The sequence below is a fragment of the Antechinus flavipes genome, chromosome 2 (assembly GCF_016432865.1).
Source record: "Antechinus flavipes isolate AdamAnt ecotype Samford, QLD, Australia chromosome 2, AdamAnt_v2, whole genome shotgun sequence".
NCBI lineage: Eukaryota > Metazoa > Chordata > Mammalia > Dasyuromorphia > Dasyuridae > Antechinus > Antechinus flavipes.
In genome coordinates, this window is record NC_067399.1 from 544,257,335 (window position 1) to 544,280,575 (window position 23,241).

Genomic DNA, 23,241 nt, shown 5'->3' on the forward strand with positions numbered 1-23,241 from the left:
TATTGCCATCTCACTCTTTCCTCCACTTGAATTTCTACTGGCAAACTAATCCTCCTTAGGAACAGAGATCTAGTCCCATTATTGTTCTGCTCAAAAATCCTCAGTGGATCTAACTTTTGCCTGGTATTCAAGGCACACCATAATTCAATGTTATCTTACCCTTATAATCCTGTCTTATATTATTCACCAGTGCTCCAGCTTACTTAGATAAACTGCATTCTCTGAATATACCCTGTTTTTTCCTAGTATCTGGATGCCCTTTCCCCCCCTCATTACCTGACAAATTCCTATTTGCCATGGAAAGCCTAGCTCAACTTTCACTTCCTCCAAGAAGCCTTCACTGATTCCCTTCCCACCCCTAATTACCAACACCCTTCCTCCAATATCTTGCCCTGCCCTTTTCATAACTGTATTATTTTCTATTTCTCAACTTCCTACTTATTATAATTATTATTAGGGGCCATTATGATGATCCCTGTGTATGTGTGTGTGTGTGTGCGTGTGTGTACATGTGTGCATAAAAAAGTTAATTATGTCTTTGCTCCTCGAGGGTAGGAATTGTGTTCTATATAAATCTTGTTATCTGTCCACTTAGTATCCAGAACAATATATCAGGCACTTAAAACTTTCATGGATCTAAGTGATGTTACCAGACTTGGAATTTTATCCAAATTTCACGGAACTGCTTATATTCAGATAAAATTTTTGTTTTTAGCTGCGTCGATTATTAAAGCTTTCAGTACACAAGACTATTATTTTTCATTATTTATTAGCTAGTGCCAGTCAGCTTGTTGTGATGTAAAATTTTGAGCACTATGAAGATTTTCCCAGAAAGTCCAGCCAGATTGCCTTCCCGGATCACTTTGGCAAGACTTCATTGCCAGATTTCTGGATCAACAATTCTGATTACCAATTTTTCATATGCATATGTATATTGCCATATATAAAAAAACATGTTTAAATTTCATTATATGTAAGAATCAGGCTGATACAGGGTTTAAAACTTGCTTCTGACACAAACTAGTCTTGGTAAATCACTAAATCCCTTTAGCATACTCTAAGGGATTCTTTAAGACTGTCTTGAGAGAACAGAGTCAATCTACATTAGAAGTTCCTTATTGAGAGCTCTCTATATTAGTGGAGTCTTAGGTTATATGCAAAGATGGCAAAATATATGTGCAGCATGTATATGTACACATAGTGCTTCACTTGTCACCTGACTGACACCTCACCACTAGGCCCACAAGAAAGACATTCAGACTTTCCATCTGCCCTGCAGCTAAGGTCCTTTTTATATGCTATCTCCTCCAAATTCTGATTCACCTTTTCTGTCTAGCACAGGGCTTGGTCTAATAAACAATTATTTGCCTGATTGCCTGATAATAATAAACTTGGTTTAGTAACAGCTTAGTAATTGCTTTTTCATTTATTCATATTCACAGGAACATATGGAACACTTATATATATATACAAACACACCTTAAAGTTTCTTCCGTTTTCTTAGCAAAATAAAACAAGGAAGATTCCTAGTCCATTGGATAAATCTTTTGTGATAAACTTAAAGGAGAGCATGGACAAAAGTCATATTAGATGAGCAGATGTAGATGGACTGAAATCTATATTATCAAAGGGGATACTATCTATGTTGATAAGATCACATAAATTTGCATTTTTGAACATGTTTTATAGGTATGATAATAATAACAATTAACATTTACAAAGTGCTTATTATGTGTCAGGCACTATGCTGAGCACTTTATAAATATTATCTCATTTGATCCTCACAATAACTTTGGGAGACAGGTGCTATAATTATCCCCCTTTTTACAGAAGAGGAAACAGACAAATAGGTAGAATAATTTGTCTAAGGTCACACTGCTGGTAATTGGCTGGGGCTCGATCTGAGACTGAACCCCATCTACTGTGCTACCTAGCTGCCTCTTATATTTATATTAAAGATATGTATCTTATGCTGTAAGGACAAATGAAGCTTCTACATACAGAGAGAACTTTAGCTAGGAGTTGTGAAAGGGCAAGCTCATTGTCCTAGAGTACACTGTGGATCACTTACCATGCCTCTCCTTCATACAGCAGCAACAAAATTTGTTGAATTCAATTAGTGAGCATCCCATCCCTCAAAATGTTACAAATATGAAATGTTATTTATATATTCAATTCCTAACATTTAATTCAAGCTGTTTGTATCATAATCCAAAGAAAATTCAATACTAAAGAGACACATTTTTATGCTTTCTAAATACTATCCAAGTCTTAATTTAACAAAAGGAAAAGTCAGTGATACTTAGAGATGAGTCCTATGGATCCGGGAATCTTCCCTAAGGGCCAATTGGTCTAAGTCCTTGACCCTATCACCTTGTTAATGTGACACCACTTGGGCTGGTGAATCCCTCAGAATCCTGTTCATTATTTAATTCTGGGCCACACAACACATCATGGTGTAGTGGAAGAGCAATCTGATTTTGGTCCTGATTCAGGTATTCAGTGGACTAAACATTACTTGGAATAAATCATGTCCCTTTTCAGCTGCCTCACTGAAGTCACGAGATCTGCCCAGGTCTCTTCTAGCTCTAATGTCCTATTATGCTTCGCTAACAATATCTTAACCATAAGAATACACAACCTACAAGCAAACAACTCGAGCTTTATCAACCTGGCATCTTCACTTGTCTACCTTGAATTTCACAGGAAAATATAGGTACTTAAAAGTATCCCTTGGAAGCATGAAATTCTCAGAAGCCTCTATGGTGCTATTTTTCTATCAACTTTGTTAAGCAATCTAAAAATGTGAATTTTCAGACTGTTTCGTTAAGCTTGAATTTTTAGCTTGCCTGCAAATCCATTTCACCCAGTAGCAAATCAACCAATGAGTCTACAAACATTAAGCTTGCTTACTAATGCCTCCTGGCCCTATGTTAGGTACTGTGCAAATGTTGGGGATTCAAAGATCAAAGTAAAATAGCATCTGCCCTCAATAAGCTTACATTTCCAAGGGGAGATTATAGGTATACATATAAATATATATATGATGTGCAAAAATGAACCCAAGAGAAGGGCACTTGCACCCAGGAGGATTAGCAAAGGCTTCTTCTTGAGAGCAGTTCTGATCTGAAGTCTAGAGGGAAACTAGAGAGTGTAAGAATTGGAGATGAAGAAGAAGGGCATAACAGACATGGAGGACAGTGCAAAAGTAAGGAGGTGAAGATGGGGTTCTATATGTAAGGAAATATACCAGTAAGGCTGGATGTAAGGGAGGAATGCATAAGAAGAGCAGAAAGGGAGCAAGGGAGCAGATTATAGAGATTTAGCTGCTAGACAGAGTAGTTTGTAGAACCACTATAGCTTGTTGAGTTCAAAGTGACATGGTCAGACCGATGCTTTAGGAAAATTACTTTGGTGACTGTATGGAGGAGACATAAAATAAAAAATAGCTTAAAGCACAGAGAGCTAATAGGAGGCTATGTCAAATAGTCTAGGTGAGAAGGGATGAAGGTAGCCTGAATTAGGGTGGAGCTTTATACCTATAAAGAGGAAGAGGAACCATATATGATAGATGTAGTAGATATAGAAATTAGGATACATGAAATGGGTGAGAGTGAAAAGTTGAGAATACACACAAAGCTTATGAACTGAGATAAATGAAAAGATGGTGCTCTTGTTGATAGGAAAAAAGATGGGTTTGGGAAGAAAAAGTTGAGTTTGAGATACTTTGAAAATCCAGCTTAAAATATTTGATACCTATGAGAAGTTAGGTAGCTCAATGTAGAGCGCTGCATCTGAAGTCAGGAAAACTCATCTTTCTGAGTTCAAAACTGGCCTCGAACATTTACTAGCTGGGTCACCCTGGGCAAGTGACTTCACTCTGTTTGCCTCAGTTTCCTCAGCTGTAAAATGATCTGAAGAAGAAAGTAGCAAACCACTCTAGTATCTTTGCCAAGAAAATCCTAAATGGAGACAAGAAGAATTAAGAGGCAGAATGTCAATGATGAACTAGCAAAGTCTGAGAAGGACCAGTCAGAGAGGCAGGAAGGGAACAATGTCAGGGAAATTCAGAGAGAGCAGGAAAGCTCCAGAGGAGAGGGTGATTAAGGGTGTCAAATGTTGCAGAGAGATCAAGGAAGATGCAGGGAGAGAAGGTTCCATTAGAGTGATTTATAAAACATTGGTAACTTTGGAGAAGGCAGTTTCAGTTGAGTGAAAAAGCAGGAAGCCAGACTGCAACAGGGTGAGAAGACAACGTGAGGAAAAGGAGATCCCCAGCATTTTCAAGAGGTATGGCTGGAAAGATAGGGATACAAGGCAAATAGTTGGAGAGATGTTGGGATCTAATAAGAATTTCTGAAGGATGAGGAAGACTTGGGCATTTTGGAGGTACATATCAGGGAAGGAACCAGTAGAGAGGAAGATACTGATGCTTAGAAAAAGAGGAGGAAAATGGTGAAGACAATCTACTAGAGAAGGTGAGAGGAGATGGGATCAAAGGTGCAGGTGAAGGGGCTTGACCTTTGGCAAGGAGGAAGGCCATACATCTGATGATGTAATCATCAGAGACTAGAGGAGAGCACAAAATGATTGAGAAAGTTAAATAGGGATAGTATTAATTAAATTTTCCTTTTATTCCATTTCCCCATTTCTGGAATAAGGAGGAAGAAGTTTGACCTAATAGAGAAACAGATGGAAAAAACTGAAACCCATTCCATTTCCATTTTAATCACCGAATTTATCTTTATTTCAGAGCACCTTATTCATGAACAGCCAGGAGACCAGCATCCCTGGGGAGTGAGGTATTAGAAGACTGCAAAATGAGGGTAAATACCTTCTCTTCTCCTTCATAGGTAGATCAAATATATTTGAAATAATAAACATAATAAACAATATTATTTTAATAATAAATGTTTTACAGCTGTCAGGTGCTGTTATATGCATATTGGCAAAATACTGAACAGGAGAGAATGAAAAATCATGTTTTACTCATGAGAAGTAATACCCTAGATCCTTAATTCTGGGTCACCACTGACACCAACTTCTCAACCATTGTACCTCTCTCCCACCTTTCACTTTCCTCTTTTCTGCTGTCATTAACACTTTCTTCTACATCCTGTTAGCTCCTTCACTGCCCCTCTCCCAGGGACATGTACCCATGGTAAAGGTACCAGCCCTGTGCAAAGCTAGGAATTTTTTTTTTTCATTAAGTCAGTTTTATCACCAAGTAGCACAGCTACAAACCCTGTCTCTCTGATCTGCAATTCATACTTCCTATAACATCATTCCATATGAGGCACTGACCAATCTTAATAAGGTAGTCCAATAATTAGGATCCAAAAAACTTTCCAGAAAAATATCCACCCAATCCTCAGAAGGGTCCAATATCTCAGGCAAGCATACTTTGTGCAGGTCTGCCTGGAAAGCACAGCTTTGCTATCTTAAGTTTTTTGGATTTCTAGAGAAAAATGGATGGTCCTCATCAGTTCCAAATTTTCATGGTCACTGAACACAAAAACACTTTTTTCAAGTGAGACTGAGCGAAGGCACTTGGAGACATTAGAGATATGTTTTAGTGAAAGAAACCCTGAGTCAGCAGGCTGCCTTTCTCTGTGCCTGGCTTTTCCCAATAGATGCAGAAGGTCAGGAATTACTTGGCTACTCTCACAGAAAGCCTTCCTGGCCTGCTTTTAAAACTGATAACCAGGGTGGACTGGCCAGACAATGATCTGTACTGATGGGGCCCTGTGGGAATCCAACCGAACTTGATCACAAAGGATTAGAAACAGGATGAACAGTGAATTTTACAGAAAGAGTAAGGGATAAGAAGAGCCAGTACACTTGGATAAGTATTCCCTATGGCCAGGAACACAATGTTTCACAGCTTTCATTGAGAACTCCTCCTTCTTTTTTTTAATAAGCTTCAAAAATTATTTAATATTTTATTTTCCTCCCAATTACATGTTAAAACAATTTTTAACATTTGTTTTTTTTTAAAATTTGAGTTCCAAATTCTTTACCTTCATTCTTCCCCATCTCATTGAGAAAGGGAATTTGATAGAGAGAACCTTTTTATCTTAAAAAATGATGAATGTTTTCAAATCACATTTCCTCATGTTATTGCTTTTCACTAATTCAATTTTCTTTCCTGTTCTTATGAGAAAAGATGACTATTTTACGACTGAACTATATAAAGACTTTTCCAAAAAAGCAAAGAGCCTTTACATTTCTTATCTTTCTTTTTTTACTCCATACAATTCAATTCAAATTGAATAAAATTTTTTAAACAAAAACACCCTCTTCCATGCTAATGTTTCATAATCTATTATCCTAGTGCTACTTAGGAATCTTCTAGAAGAAATTATAAAACAGTTTGAGTATTCTTTCTTCCTCACCTCTCAATGAATGGCCATAAAACTAATTTTGGTAACCTTCTACCAAAGGCAGAATTTAAATCTCCTTGAGTAAGGGGAGTTCAGACCAATTCCACCAGGGATGAAGTGGTGGTTTCTAGTCTTCTCCCCACCCCACCCCCAATTTAATTTTCCTTCCACTCCACTCCCTTTCCCCCCTTTTAAAGACTATGGACTTGAAACAGCTCTCATAGTGAGGAGCAAAGAGCTAATTTTGCAAACAAGCTGTAGACAAGTAGTTTATCTGACTTAGGTTCACCACAGCTCTTCAAAGTTAAGTTTTATTCATCCAATTTACTCCCTCTTGGTTATCATGAGATCTGTGCTTTAGCTAAGGGCTTCTCTACCTCTGTAGGAAGGATAGTTACCAGATAATTTTTAAATTGGGAAACCTGGTTTGGAAAGCAGTTAAAGCCCATTTACTACAATTCCCTAAGAAGTTCCCTTCTTAGGAAAGAACAGAAAATAAGGAAAGTAGAAGAATTAAGTCAGCAGGTTAGCAACACAACCACTCTCAAGTACGAAACTACCTCAAAGTAACCAGGAAAATGTCCATGTGTGGACACCTGAAGCTAAAAGTTTAAGAACTTCTGCCACCTCCCTCCAAACTCCACACCCTGAAAGCTAAACTAAACAGCTCAGTCAAAAGTGAAAATCGCCGATTGATAAAAATCCCTGCCAAGCTAGAAGCAAGAGGAAGTAAATCTTTACCTTACAAGCTGCTAACATGTCAGACACCGCTTTTCGGCTCAGATTTGCAGTAGCAATCACATCCTCCTGTCTGCACGAGTTCCCAGCGGCCACGGCTTTGGCGGTTGCCATAGTGATGCCTTTCGTCATCCTTATCGATTCTTCAGGTGATGATGTCTTTTCTGGCACTTCCTTTGACTGAAATACCTGGAAGGTAAGAGGAGAAAAGGGGGAAAAAAAACAACCCACAACTTATTTCTCTCTTTGCCAGGCCACTGCCGGTGCCTCAAAACAGATGCAGCAATTGGAAACAACCTTCAAATGGCAGGAAATTAGAAATTTAATTTGAGTACAGTAATATCATTCTTGCTTGTCAAGACTCTAGCCCTGATAAGCCTCTAACACCTACACAAGGAACAGGCTGTGGAAGGCATGCGTAAAATATTAACCCATTCAGTTGCAGGAACTGACACCCAATATTTTTAATTTAAACTGTCCTGGGAAAGTAATTGTTTTAGCCCCGCATCCTTTTCCTTCTTCCACACTGATGCCCCAGCAGCTCCAAAGACCGTGCAGTCCCTTGATTTGTTTGTGGATTGCAGGGCAGAGCTGACCTGGATGCATCTCAGAGGACTCATGTATCTCTCTTTAAAGGGGTGTGGGGTTGGGGGAAATGAGGCATTGAGCTCACTCTATTCTTAGCCTCTCTTACAAATATAACTGCATAATTGTGCAGAGGAGCTCAAGTCGAGTGAGCTATGGTGACACTGTGAATTATTTAGCAACACATACATCTTTAGAGATGCTGAAATAAATTAACCATGGTAAATGTATATCCTACTTTAAAGCTGCACCAATCAATCAAATCAAAGAATACTGGGTGGGTGGCCGGCTGTTTCGGGGTTGTATTTCTATGTCTTTTTTCTCCCTGGAGTTGATTATAAAGGCCGTTCACTCTGTACTAGACATTAGTTACCCAAGAAAAGGACCAGCATCCAGACAGTAAGTAGTCGATTTGGGATTTTCTTGGCAAAAATGCTGGAGTGGTTTGCTATTTCCTTTTAGAGCTCACTTTGCAGATTAGGAAACTGAAGCAAAGAGGGCTAATTAACTTGGGCAGCCTCATATAGTTAGCATCTGAGGAGGGATTTGAATTCAGGTCCTTCTGACTCCAGGCCTGCCAGTGTATCTACTAAACCACTTGGCTGCTCTAATTCTAGATTAGGAGGAGCGTCTCCTAGGAACTTCAAGAGAGCAGCTTTCTAGAGAGTTTCCCTTAGGCAGGCAGAGGAAGAGAGAGCTTCCTAGCAGAAGATCTAACTCAAGAATCATCATTCCAATGATGAAGGGGTGGGGGGAGAGAAGATGGGTCCAGGAAAATAGCACAGAATTGTAGGGGGAGGGGGGTAAGAGATATTTAGGAGACAATTTATATATGCACAGAACCCTCCTTTTTTTTTTGACTCTTTGGGAAATTTTGGGCAAGCACAAAGGCTCCAAAGCTCTGGCATGATTGGAATGAGTAATTCTGAAACACTGCCTGGTTGGAATAAATATTGTATTTTCATTTTAATCCTTCAAGTACAAACTAATGCTAAATCAACTAAGGTCTAAACAATAAGTCAACAGGGTGGAAGTTAGTGCCTCTCAGGCAAACCCTAATGGGATTTCTCCATTCTACTAATAGCTGTGAGTTGATTTTATCATAGGGGAATGACCAACTCATAGAAGGAAGAGCAGAGTCACATAACTACAGTTGAATTTATGACCAAAATTCTCTTAAAAAAAAAAAAGGTTCCAATAGATTGTTGTCCATTTTCAATCAATTCCTTAGGAGAATTAGGAAAATGAATGACAGGACATAATGAGGAAAGAAAAGAGGAGGAGAAAGAGCAGTAAAAGTACAGATATTAATGAACCAAAATCCTCTTTTCTGCAGTGTAACATCTGAGCATATTTCACATCTGAAAGACATGGGGCAGATTAAGTTAGGTGCACTGTATGACAGCATTATCTACAAACAGAAGGAAATGAGTTTTAAGGGTAAAGTTTGTAGGAGGCAATTATATGGTTCTTTACCGTGAGCTCTTGTTTTATGTACTCAATAGTAGCTTCCAGAGCTCTAGTGCCTCTGGTGGCTTCATCCTCCACAGCTTTCACTGTCTTTAGGAGAGATGTGACATTTGTTACCATCACCTAGAAAGGGATTAAGAAAGAGAGAGAAGAAATAGTATGTGAAGACTTTATCCTAAATCACAGGTTTGATGACATCACAAATAGTTGAAATATTGAAAACTGGGAAAAAACCAAACAAACCCAACTAAACAAAAACAAAACCCCAACAACAACAATAAAAATTCCATTAAAGTTTTACTTTGATTTAACACAATCTTCAAATTGGAACAAATATCAATCCATTAATAAAGATTTTTTAAAGTACCCACTTTGTGCCTTGCATTGTAGTAAGCACTAAGTATACAAAGAAAAAAAGTTGAAACTGTTCCTGCCCTCAAGGAGCTTATATTCTTTTTTTTCCCCCTTAGGCACTTAAGTGACTGCCCAAGGTTACATAGCTAATAAACTTTTGAACTCAGGTCCTTCTGATTCCAGGCTGGTGCTCTACCCACAGTGCCACTTAGCTGCCCCAAGGAGCTTACATTCTAATGAGAGAATGGAATCAAAAGGGGAAGTATGAGGCAGAGAGTTGTTCAAATGACAATAACCAAGTGAAAGCTCCATAAGCACTTAATTAGGGTAGTATTTGTGTGAATGGAGAGGGAAAGAAAAATGGGAAAGATTTGTCATTTTACTGGATATTCAGGGTGAGGAATTTGGAATTGAGGAAGACACTGAGTTTCTGTACATGAGTGAATGAAAAACACCCTCAGCTATGATAGCAAAGTTCAGAAGAAGGGTGGGTTTGGGTAGGAAAGATGACAGATTCTGCTTTGAACATATTAAGTTTGAAATGCCTTTGGAACATCTAATTTAATAGTTTAAAAGGTAGTTGATGTAGGTCTGGAACAGGAGTTACCTGCATAGAGATATCAAGTGATTTCTTAGCTGAGAGGGAGAAGGTGATAAAATCACTGAATCAGACAACGAACAGAGAAAAAGAAAAGGTCCAGAGCCTGAGGGAACATTGTAAGCAAAACAAAAACAATAGAACATCCCAAACTCATTGCTTTTACATTCCAAAAAATGGAGATGTGAATCTTATTCACTCATGTATTCATCATCTTTCCAACCTACTATGAGAAAAGTGAATTATTTTTTCTCCTTTTGCTTAATTCAGTCAATCAACAAATATTAATTACACATATTATGTGGCAGACACTATGCAAGGTGCTGGGGATATAAATATAAAAAAAGGCAGTGTCTACTTTCAAGGAGACTGAATTCTAGTAAGGGGATATAAGTAGAATATACGCAAAATAAATACATTGTAAAATGAAATAGGAAGCGAGGTAATAAAAACTGGAAAGGCCATGAAAGGGCTCTTGTAGGAGGTGGTATTTGACCTGGGCACATGGAAGTCAGAAGGGAGAGCATGGAAAATGAAAAAGTCATGGAGGCCAAAGCAGGAATCAGGTAACATCTTATAATAATCCTGGGAAAGTTCACATTGAGAAGTCACAAAGCGAAAGATAGACCAGATACAGATTTATCAGTTTAGCTTAGTAAAGGCATTTAGCATAAGAGTCAGCTAACCTGGAAGTTAATACCACTCAAAGCCCTGGAATCATTCAAAGAAACTAAGTGGCTATCAAGCTTTCTGGGACAATGAGTGACCAAACGTGCTTCCTTTCTGATTTTCTTCCTTCACAGTTTTCAGTTTTGCTCTTTTCAAATATGGTATGCTTGAGTCATAATTGTTGATGAATCTCTAACAGTGACCAAGCAAGAGGTCATTAACTGGATAATGAAAATATCACCACTTTTTTGTATATGATAAAAGGGATCTGAGTTGAGAATAAGTAAGAGCCAATGTTTTGGTCTTTTTTGGGCTCTTAGTTTTCATGTAGCAAGTTGATAAAAAAGGAAAATGGCACGTGTTAAGAGTGACAATGTTAATGTAGCTCTGAATTTGTACTGTCACCCTGGAAAGCAATTTAAAACTATGCCCTCAAGGTTAGTAAATTTTACATGCCATCTGATATAGCAATATCACAATGAGGGTATAAACTTTAAAGAAAACAAAGAAAAATAAAAATCTCATATATGCATCTCTCTTTCGAGGTGGCAAACAATTGAAAATTAAGGAACAAATTATGGGATGTGATTGTAATGGAATACTATTGTGCTATAAGAAATGGCAAAGGGGACAACTTGTGGGTAGTAATTGGACCCAAGTGAAGGATTTAAGCAGACTCATATGAATTGTTGGACAGTAAAGAGAAAAGAACTGGAAAATAATTTATACTATAACAACATTGTAAAAATGGATCTCTCAAAAATTTAAGAACTCTTAATGATCATTCATGACACCAGAGGTCCAATAATAAAGAATGCTTCCTATCTCCTGACAGAGAAGTGATGGTCTAAAGATACAGAATGAGACATTTTTGGATATGGTCTATATGGGAATTAGTTTTGCTTGATTACGTTTAACTTTGTTACAAGAGTTTTTGCTTTTTAAAAATTTTGTTGAGAGAAGGAGGGGTCGAGGATCTGGAAGGAAAAGGAAAAAAAATGTGTTAGCTGAGAAAAAAGTTTCTATGCAACCTCCTGATGAAAATTATGACACTATTTTATGCTCTCATTTTCACCTGGCATCAAACCAAGGATTCTCAACCTTAAAACTGCAAATAAAGTGACTTGACATCCTCACTGCTCACTTTGAAGGGCAGGGAAGATGGTACTGGTGTCTCTTGAATAGCAAAGCGATGCTTGTGACAGAACTACTGCTGTGTTAAACTTGATATAAGACAGGCTGCTACGTTGACAGAGATCACACAAAGTGCTGAATAAATCACTTTAACGGGTTATTTTTGTCACCAGAAAGACCGTGTTGCTAAAGATGATTTCAAACTCATAGAGAACAAAACTAGAAGGTTTCAACCAGGTAATAATAGCATGCTACAAATAACCAGGTCATGGAGGAAAAAAAATGACCTTTAATATGAATAAATGCTTGAGTGAATTGCCATTTGAAAGACAGGTTGGGGAAAAAGGAAGGCCCTCCTCTCACCTTGGCTGCACCCTTGAGTTGGTACATGGATGGATCATCAGCTGGCTTGCTGGCAGCTCCTTTCGTAGCACCAATAAGATCAGAAAGGGCCTTGGCCACGTCTTTTATGGCATTGATCAGCACCACCTAAAAGAAAGGAACCACAAAAAGAGAAGGAGGAAATCACATCACAACCCTATCTTCACCTCTCAAATATGAAGAATTTAAGCTCTCTTAATGACCATGCATGACTCCAGAGGTCCAATCATAAAGAATGCTTCTGACCTCCTGACGGAGAAGTGATGGTCTAAAGATACAGAATGAGACATTTCTGGACATGGAAGATGCCATGAGGACTTGGGCAGAGAGAAGGATTATCTTTGTAAAATAAAAATGTTTTATTGGGACCTGTGATTTCAATGATCTGAGGAACTTTTGAAATGGAAATTAATCTCTAACTTCTAGCTTTCAGAGAAATGACTGGAATACCAAGAGGTAAAAGTGCATTGCCCACCAGCACACAGGCATCAGGTATCAAAAGTGGGACTTGAAACCAGACCTTCTCAACTCTAAGACCAACCTTTCATTTACTGCACTCTGCTGCTTTTTAATAAAAACCGCCCAGCTAAATATGCTTTTAGCCAATGGCTTTGTTGACCTGGTCTCTTTTCCTACAAAGGGTTTGAGGCAGATAAGCAGTCACTCTGACTCACACTACCTTTACCTCATGGGATCAAATAATTTGATATATACACTAGCATGCCCTTTCACAAAATGCACTATCTTAATCTGTTTTACTCCATGGTAACTGTGACTACTTGATACAAAAAGCCATATTTTTGCAGCATTTCTTTTCTCACTTTTCCCAGTTTTCCATCTTTCTTTCATAAAAGAACCACCAAGTTTCTGGGAGTGGAGAAAAGATGGTAGTAGATGTTTGCCTCTGTTGTCCATGTGCCAGCTCCTAATGTCATGGAGCACTGGGTGGTGGTCTCCTTGTGTGGCTGGAGACGTACGAAGAAGGGGGCAAAAGGCACTTTCCTACCTTTCCTTAACTACTGAGTCCTTCCCAACTAGCTGGTGATGAGCTCCGGGGAGCCAGTATTGAACTGGCCATTTCCCACAAGAAATCAGGACAATACCTCCTGGATGTTTTCAAAAGCTTGAGAATCCACAGAAAGACACCAAAGTACTTTGAGTAGCATTTGGAAACTGCCATCATCTACCTTAAGCTCAATTCTCACATTTCACCTTTGAAGACAGCCTGGCCCTTTACTTTCCAAACTTTAAACACACCAAAACAAACTGTCGCCAATGTGTGGCTCTACTTCTAGTTATCAAGTTATAGTCTTTCAGTCCTCCATGGGGTAAAAGCAACACCACAGGAAGGAACTGTGCGAATGCTTAAAATTCCACAGGGCGGCCAGTTTGGATTCTGATATTATCAAAAAGAAATCCAGCGGGGAAAAAAATCTGCAATCTAAGGAATGTTTCCCTTCTGAGTTATGCTCCAGTAGAGGATGTCAGAGGAAGAAAGGGGCACAGCCATTGGGGGAAAAGTTGCTAGTGTTTTATTAACTCACTTCAATCACTTATTAACAACACACACAACACCATTTGCTTTCTCATACGAGTAAAAAGCTTTTGTCTGCTAGGAGCCATCCGAACTGAAGGGGTGGACTTGTGTAGGAAGTTTTAAGAAGCTAAGTCTGAAGAGTTCACCACCTGATGGGCTGGAATGAGCCAAATAAATAGGAAGGAGTAGTAACTTTTTTGGGGAGGCTTTTAATAGCTGTTCACTAAACCTGCTTGTATTTAAGAGAATATAAGTGATAAATCTAGCTGGGACAGAACCTGTCTGGTCACTGAGTTAATTTCCATCGCCCAAAGCCAAACATGCATGAAATCATATGTTAACTTTATGCCTTATTTTCCTTTGAGAAATCTGACTGGAGTCAGTTATTTTGTCTAACTACAAAGACCCTGATCATAAACACAAGAATGAGATTACAAATGAAGAACTGGAAGGACATCTATTATTTTACACCTGATGAAACTGAAGGTCAGAGAGGTTAAGTTTTTATATGTAGATACCCCTAGTAATTCTCATACCTGGGTCTCAGGATCATCAGAACCTAGGCTGGCTGCTCCCAGCTTCACCACCTCGGCAAGTTGGGTGATGGTGGCTGCTGATGACTGAGCGGCTTGGGCCAGTTTATCTTGAGTTGAAGCAGCTCCTGATACCAGTAGTTTTGTATCTTCCACCAAGGCCTTTGCTGTCTTCAGAATGTTCTCCCTGGGAGCGAAAATAAGGCAGAAGAGAAGAAAGGGGCAATGGACAACCTGTTGATTGTGTGAGGCTGTGTGGTAAAAAGTTGAGATGCCCATCAGCCAAACCATAGTACCCACAGAACCAAGACTTAAAGAAGGAATACTTGGAGAAAGTTGTTGTCAAAGAAGGTCTCTGCATAAAAGGATTTCCTTATTGCGGGAGAAGGAGAAAGAGAGAAGGAGGGAGGGAGGGAGAAAGGGAAAAAAGGAAGGAGGAAGGGAGGAAGGGAGAGAGAGAGAGAGAGAGATGTGAGAGTCTTCCTCTGGAAGGAATGGCGAAGCTGCCAAATGTCAAGGAGCAAAATGTGAAAATCTTGGATTTTAGCTCTCTCTGACTCTCTCTCTGTTAAGTGACTAGCCCAGAGTCATAAAGCTAAATATGAGGCCATATTAAAACGCAGGTTCTCCTGCCTTCAGGGCTTGATGTTCTATCCCCTGCATCACCCAGCTGCCCCTAATTCTCTCTTTATAGCCCTACATTTTGTGTGTGTGCACGAGTGAGGCTTTCTTTCTCATGAGCTAAGAAATCCAGCAGTAGAGACTCTTAGCTCACTGTATGAAATCAAACAAATGGGGCTAGAAGTTCTCCACTATATTCTATGTTGAGATGGCAATGGCAAGAGGTGAGCTTGGGAGGAAGAAATGGCTGGAATCCCTTTCTCCTCCCCTGCCCCAGGAAGGAGGGTCAGAGCCGGAGGGGGCACGGAGAGCCGGGATGGGGCCTCCAGCCACACACATGGAATTCTGACAGTTCTAATTTGGGAGGTGCTACAAGAATGCATATTCCTCAGCTGCTGGTCAAGATCCAAGCTCCTGACTCGGGCAGGGAAAAGAGGTCAGCTCGTGAGCATCACTTGCCCAACAAGCTAAAACCCCAAGCTTTCTGGCCAATGCATTTCTCTACGTACAACTGCCATGTGGTTAATAAGAGAATGGGTTACAGGAGTGATTTCCTGTTTTCCTGAGTGAGAATGTCATCCTTCACTGGAGCAGGCTTTATTTGGGCTGTGAAATGAAGGCTCAAGAAATGATTCTACTTTTAACTCTAGTCAATAGGATTTATTTTGACTATTTGGCTTGCTCCACTTATCTTAGCTGCTTTCTTTTCCAGTCCTCCTCAGGATCGCAATAAAGCTTTTTGCCTTCCAGTCCTGCTTCTCTGGAGTGAACTTGGGAATGTCCCTAACGCAGCTAAAACTCCATCTTGTCCTTCGCCCCTGGCCACTCTGAGATGGTCGCTTTTGTCTGTCTCTGGAGCAGCCCCACCTCCCCTCTGACCGAGCCCTGACCTGTGGTCTGCAAAGGTTTCATTGTTCTCGGCGTTGAGGGTCCCGGCTGTCGCGAACATGATGGTCGTGTCCAGATCCGCAATGATGCCCGACACGGCGCTGGCGGCAGTAATGCAAGCCTGTGTCCCTTTGTTCCCTGCTTGGAGCGCGGACAGAACCAAAGAAACCTGGAAACCAGAGACAGAGGAAATTACCCAAAGACCTTCCAATGCGACAGCGAGGCTCATCGTCGTCTCCAAGGTCTCTTCCCGGCCATGAAACCATGCAACGGGCTATGACTCCACAGCCACTCACATTCCACTTCGGATACTCACAGTCCATGGGCTAATCTCTTTTTTTAATCTTTAAAAGAAGGGGATTGGCCTCCAGACAGCCTTCTAAGTCCCTTCCAGTTCTACAGCTCTGTTCTGATGTTCAGATTTACGGTTCTATGGATTTACGGTTCTAGATCACATTAAAAATGAGTCAAGAAGAAATATTCACAGCTGGGATAATCTAATCTAATAATCTGGTCATTTCATACTGGGTGGGCAGGATTAACTTTTTTTTGAACTCTTTAATACACCTCTGTGCCTTAGCCAGTGCAAGGAGGTTTCCTACAGGCTGGCCCTTGTGTTTGTGTCCTGGGATGCCTCTTGATCAGAAATGAATTCTGGTCAAGGAGCACCCTGCATCTGCTTTGGATATAAAGGACCAGCCCCTCTCCACCCCATGGGAATGATCAATATTCTAAGCACTCCTCTCTCCTAACAGCCAAACAAAAGGAAAAGGATCTTCTCATTTAATAAATAAGAATTCCAAATATCTACCATATGCAGGGTAGACAAAACAGGAATCAGCAACATTTATTTCCATAGCACCTTGCCTTTTAGGCAATCTATGCTGGTACTCAGTAATATGGGAGTCATCTTTTCTTTAGTTATTTCTCAAACACAGACTCTTTCTTAAAAAAAAAAAAAATTAGGTCCAATCCTCTCTCTCCCCCTTATCCAAAACTCCTCCTTGGCCAATTAAGAATGGAAAAAACAAACCCTTGGATAGTAAAAGCAAAGCAAATTCCTGCTGTGGCCATGTCCAAAACACCTTCCAAAGGGCTCAATCTACATTTGAACTCATCACCTCTCTATCAGGAAATGGGCAGCATGTTCATAAGTGTTCTGGAAATGTGGTTGGTCACGAAGAAGAATCTCTTTAAAAAAAATCTTCATTTTATTCTCTTTCCCAGACAATCCCAGACAACAAAGGAATTAATGTGTCTTTTTAATCATAGATTATTATAGGAGACACAATGAAAACATAATGCTTATCAAAACAAGCAGATAACATTCCACCACATATTTAACTTGTGCATAACATAACCCTTTTATAATGATGAGCAACTTCCAATTAAAAAACAAATGACAATGGAAAGTAAAGGTCTTAAGGGAAGACAGGAAAGTATCCTGGTTTAAAGTCTGAAAAATTGGACTCAAATCTCACCTCTGAGATTTGCAAATTATCTATCTTCAAGTTGTTTTTGAAGTATAAGAATATGTATACTGCCTATTTCACCAAGTTATAAGGATCAAGTGAGATAACATTTATGAAATTGTAATATAAATGCTAACTATTATTAATGACAAGCAGTAAGAACACTAGTGTTGGAGAACCATATTTAAAACATAATGTCACTGTCTACTGCAGTATTTTTAACATTCACTTTTTAAAATTTTGAGTTCCAAATTCTCTCTCTCTCTCTCTCTCTCCAGTTCCTCCTCCACCTATTGGAAAGACAAATAATATAATATTAATTATACATCTGAAGTCAACAATTCAGGGATTTTTAACCTGGGATCTGTGAAATTGAAATAGTAGGTTTTTTAAAATTGCTGTTAACTGAATTTCACTATAATTTGTTTCATTTTTAATCCCATGTATCTTAAGTATTTAAAAACATTCACCCGAGAGGAGTTTCTAGGCTTCACTGCTAAAAGAATACATGACAAAAAAAGACATAAGAAAACTCAAACATTCAAAACTCCAGGTTTACTAGAATAAATACATGAAAGAACTTAACTTGATACCATGCAGCTGACAATGGTCATTGCATGCTTGGGGAATGATGGCTTACTAGTCACCATAGCAATGACCAATCCATCAATGAGAACATTGATCAAGTACTCTCTGTGTACAGAGTCTTAAAACAGATGCTGCATCCAGGTAGAGAACTGTTACCTTTACTCATGTTTCTGATCCTATTTCCCCAGTTCCCAAGTATCTTTGTAGTCATATTAAAAAAGACAAGCCAAATTTGAAGCAAATGGACATTATGCATGAGACTTTATAAACAAGAAGTCTATAGAGGGCTCCCACATGCCAGGTTAAGGTACAAGGGATACAGAAAAATAATTCACAGCCAGAGAGGCTGGTTTAAGAAGAGTATAGAAATGTCAAATAACAACTGAGAATGCAATAGGAAATTTTAAAAGGAAAAACTATTTCAGAAAACACCTAGAGACTGTTCAGAAAAATTCACAAAGCTGTTTATTTCCTCTGATCTAGTGGAATATAAACTGAGAACAGATATTATATATTTTGCTTCATTTTTGAATCACTACTGCTTAGCACAATGTTTTATATTTAACAGTTACTTAAGGACATATCAGATTGGCTGGGACTTACAAAAAGAAAAGAATCGTTATGTACAAAAGTCTGTATAATAGACTAGTTTTAATATAAAAAGTTGGGAATAAATTCAGTGTCCAAAGATTAAGAAATGGCTGAATAAACTGGTGATAATATCACTAGTATTGGTAGGTGTACTAGTAGGTGGTACCAACTTTTCAGGGCTGTTGTGACCATCAAATGAAATATTAATTGTAAAGCACTTAGCATAGTGCCTGAAACATATAAGGTATTACATAAACATCAGCTAGCATTGTTATGATTACTGCTATTAATAGCAATGATAACCTTAATGATAACTAGCATTTATATGGCATTTGAACGTTTAAAAAAATGCTTCATAATTATTTTGAAGATCCCCACATCACTGACAATAGGTGCTATAATTATCATCATTTTATAGATGAAGAAACAGGCACAGAGTGGTTAAATGACTTGTCCAGGGTCACACAGGATGTAAATGTCTGAAATTGGACTTACTACACAATTGAAATGTAATATTGTTGAGCTGTCAGCAAAGAAGGATATTAAGAATTCAGAGAGGGCAGCTAGATGACACAGTGGATAGAGCACCAGAGTTGGGAGGATGTGAGTTTAAATCCAACCTCATTTAACTAGGAGTGTGATCCTAAATAAGTCACTTAACTCCAACTGCCTTGCAAAAACAAAACCCCCCAAAAAAGAGAGAGAAAGAGAGAGAGAATTCAGAGAAACATAAGAATAAAAATATGAAATGATATAACGTGAGAAATAAAAATGAAGAGCCAAAATACCAATGAAAACAATGACTATGGAAAATGTAATAAAAGCAACAGCAAAATGCAACAAACTCATATCAAGCCCAATGGACAATTCTGCTTCCAAATGATTAAAGTGTATATTTGTTATTCTTATTTTCTGTTCATAATTGGCAAACCTCAAAAATGGAAAGTAACATGATTTATCAGTTGCAATCACTCCATTAGGTAATGTCACAACTTTTTTGTTAAAATGTTTTCTTAAATGAAAACATTCATTTCCTTCCTTAAATGGAAGGACCTTTTGGGAGATGAGGTAGAGTTTGTTACAACATGACTGTGAAAATTAAGGAGAGCATTTTGTCCTGGTGGACAGAAGAACGGAAGGTGAAAAAGTATGTGCTAAGAATATATTCAGATATCTAATTTTGGGTGTCTTTTCCAACCTACTCATGATCACCTTTGATTATCTTAACTGAAAAGAGAAATCATGTCTAGGACAGAATGATATCTACGTTGTCAATGTGTTCATAGTTTTAGATGTCTAATTGTTTCACAAGGAAACACAAAGAAAGGTGCAAACACAGGAGCTGTGAAGGTGGAGAGGGCATGGTTTCCTGCCTAGAAATGAAAGTGAGAAGGGCAGCCACAGTGCACAGAGATCTTGGGTCCTGAGTCAGGAAGACTCATCTTCCTGAGTTCAAATTCAGCCTTGGATACTTATTAACTGTATGACTCTAAGCAAGTCACTTCACACTATTTTCCTCATTTATCAAATGAACTGGAGAAGGAAATGGCAAACCATTGCAGTATTTTTGCCAAGAAAAATCCAAATAGGATTGCAGAGAGTCAGACATGACTGCACAGAGATGAAGTAAGTGCATCAAAAGACGAAATAAAAGAAGTCAGGCAGATAAAGGCGAAATTTCTCAGGCTATTACTAAAGTATAACTATATTCTCTCCTCTAAAAGGGCTGTTTTATCTCTTGGGACAGCTCTCTTCCATCATATTTCAATTTCAAGTGGCCTCCCAGAGGGAAACTTGGCAGCTACAAATGCAATAACAAGGGCAGTAGTAAAGTCTTTTAGGATATGGATTCATTTCCTGGTTCTAGCATGTCTTCAGCATCCTGGACAATTATTTCAAGCTATAGAACATACCCCAGGCCAAGGACTTTAGTACAGGATATAGATGGAAAACACCCTCTCCATACATGTATTTTCCTTATTTTAAGTGGAAAGATTAAGAAAAATTTCTCGACAATCACAATTTTTAATGTTTTAATTAAAAACAATTAGATGCCATAAAGCATTAATAACATAGGATAGAAGGGGGACTGTGTATGTCAAATATACCAAGGTCAAATTTACCAGAATCTCAGCTCTAATAAAACAGGTACAGGCCAATCAATACCTTTATTATGCTATATGCCAACATAATCCTTAGCAGTGTGTTGGTCACAGAGATTGATCTAAAGCTGGAAGAGACCTTAGAAGCCATTAAAGTCAACCCCCTCATTTTACAGATAAGGAACCAGAAGCACAGAGATGTTTAACAACTTGCATATAGTCACTCCGCCAGGTTTTCCTGACTCCAAGACCAGAGCTCTATCCATTATATTGTACTGACCCTCAAAAATAACAGTAGCTCCACTGAGATTGGTTCCCTAACTTTTTGAGTAGGAAGACTTTCAAATACCAAAGAAATTTATAGACTTTCTCAGAATTATATTATCAGAAGAGATGATGAAATTGCAATGCTTAGTGTGCAAATGGCAACTCTTGTAGTTAATGGCACGCCAAAGATTGGAGAATGAAGAATCTATTGGTCTAATGGGGGGGTGGGGAGGGGGGAGGAGAGGAAAGTAGACAGAATAGCATCTATATAATATATAACAGATAGAAGGAAAAGGAGATAGAAGAAAGAAATAGAGGTTGGCTTTTACTAGACTGGGCCATAATTAGGATATAAAATTCACATGCACAAAAAACATGACTCAGATCAGTAACTAACATGGGGGGAAAAGTACTTTCTGTGGATTATAAGAGTTGCTGGGAATAAAGAATTATTATAATGGGTTGATGGATCAGGGAAGGTTCCTTAGAGAAGGTACATGGTACTTTGGAGTAGATGGAACAACAGATGGGAAGGAGGGATGAGCAAATTGTGTTAGTGTGCATCTCATTAATGATTGATTTGTTGGGACTGAAAATTTAAATTATGGCAGAATTTGTGTGTCTGACAGAATCATGTTAAGTACGAGAAGCATCGAGGTCGCTGTGAATTTAGGGGAGAAATGTTAGTGTCCTCCCAGGAACAACAGAAAGGAAAACAAAGCTGCCATCACCCACCCTGCGTTGCTGCCAGTGCCCAAGTCATTAGACAGTTTGCCACGGAGCTCGATGCATAAGAATACTTCAGAGACATAACCCAGATGAACACAGAGCGCTCAGAAAGAACCACCCCCTCCTAGACCCCGGAAGCTCCTGTCTTCCCAAAGGTTTCACGTGGCTCTTTTCCTTTCCCCCCTTCCAGCGTGCGCTACTCTGCAGCCCCATGAAAGCCCGTTACACCCTCTGCTTCCACAGTTTGTCTCAGGTAGCAGCCTTTTGTCCTACGGATCACCCACTGGCTACCTGATCATGGTCAAAGATAGAGTACTGAAGTTGGCCGTAGCCCTCGGTGATGGAAGGACCAGAGTCACTTTTCTAAACTCCACCTTCCACTGACCATGGACCTCGTGGCCGTTGCGGTCTCTGACCATCTTAGAAGCTTCCAGGAGCATCTTTCTGGGAGGGAGGAGGGGCTCTTCTCCTGATAGCCATGCTCAAAACCACCTCCCTCCTTCCCCCGGAGAACAAAGCTTCACGGGGGATTTTTTTTTTTTAACCCATAACTGACTCTATTCAAGGGAAGAGAGGATTCAGTCTCTTTGCTAGGTTATCACAGTTATTTAGAAGGAGCTTGTAACTTTGCTCTTTGTTCATTATGCATCAGCACCTTTGTCAGGTGACAAACAAGAAACTGTAGGAGCAATAAAATACTAATCACTTGGTTTGTCCACTTCATTCTAAGGGGAGACAGACGAAACCATTGGATTAACAGATTTTTTTTTTTTAATTAAGGATTTCACTTACCTATGTCATCATCCCTGTTGCTAAAGTTGCAGCAGCTGGGAGCTAGCTCTGTTTACTCATCATATGATCAGAGGGTTAAATTTCTTACCTTTTCAGTGACTGAGCGGGCACATTCTATCAGCTCCCTCTTGGTGTAACTGTCAGTGGGGCAGACCTGAAGAGCTCCTGCCTTCTGGACGAGGAAGATACAGCCATGGCCGAGATCCTGAACACGGGTCCGGATCTGGAATCCAATCTAAGGAGGAAAACCAGGATGGGGAGGAGGAGAGACGTTATAGATCTTTTCATTTATACCTTCTCATAGCATGGAAAATTTCTCTTAAGTTATAGGGGACCAAAGCTAGGAAAATTCCACTCCTATTGGGATTCCATATCGCGTGAAGTGTGGGAGGGGATACCAGTTAAATTACATTTTACAGATTCCAAAGGCCACCCAGATCCCATAAAGTATGTCTACATTTTGTGGTATTATTTTTCATTCTATTTCTATTTTGTCATATACAATAGGCAGCCAAGGCTGATCCTCTGCAAAGCTGTTAAGCAGTGTGATGATGATTTTGGGGGCTCTAGCTTTTCTCTTGCTGCTCTTTAAGCCATTTTCCTCTTCTTTCACAAGACCTTCATCACTCCCCTTTTTTTACCTGTAAGAGTTCTAAGGAAAGACTCACACATTAATCACTTACATTTTAGTGTGAGCACAAATTCAATGTTTAGTATAGCACCTGGTATATAATAGGGATTTACTAAACTCTCTACTGACTGATTTATATTTTCCTTCCTGATTTTTGTAATTTAATCCTGACCTGGGA

At 39.1% G+C, this 23,241-nt stretch overlaps 1 protein-coding gene across 1 annotated transcript in view; it reads right to left on the bottom strand.

Annotated features, from left to right (window-relative positions):
• TLN2 (talin 2) overlaps window positions 1–23,241 on the bottom strand; it is a 237,371-nt gene that overhangs the window by 43,092 nt on the left and 171,038 nt on the right. Inside the window, exons 43-48 of the mRNA XM_051980927.1 lie at window positions 22,521–22,667; window positions 15,894–16,060; window positions 14,386–14,569; window positions 12,295–12,420; window positions 9,183–9,299; window positions 7,125–7,310 (exon numbers count right to left, since the gene is read on the bottom strand). Coding sequence (XP_051836887.1) covers window positions 7,125–7,310; window positions 9,183–9,299; window positions 12,295–12,420; window positions 14,386–14,569; window positions 15,894–16,060; window positions 22,521–22,667 — 927 coding nt within the window. The remainder of the gene's footprint in view (window positions 1–7,124; window positions 7,311–9,182; window positions 9,300–12,294; window positions 12,421–14,385; window positions 14,570–15,893; window positions 16,061–22,520; window positions 22,668–23,241) is intronic.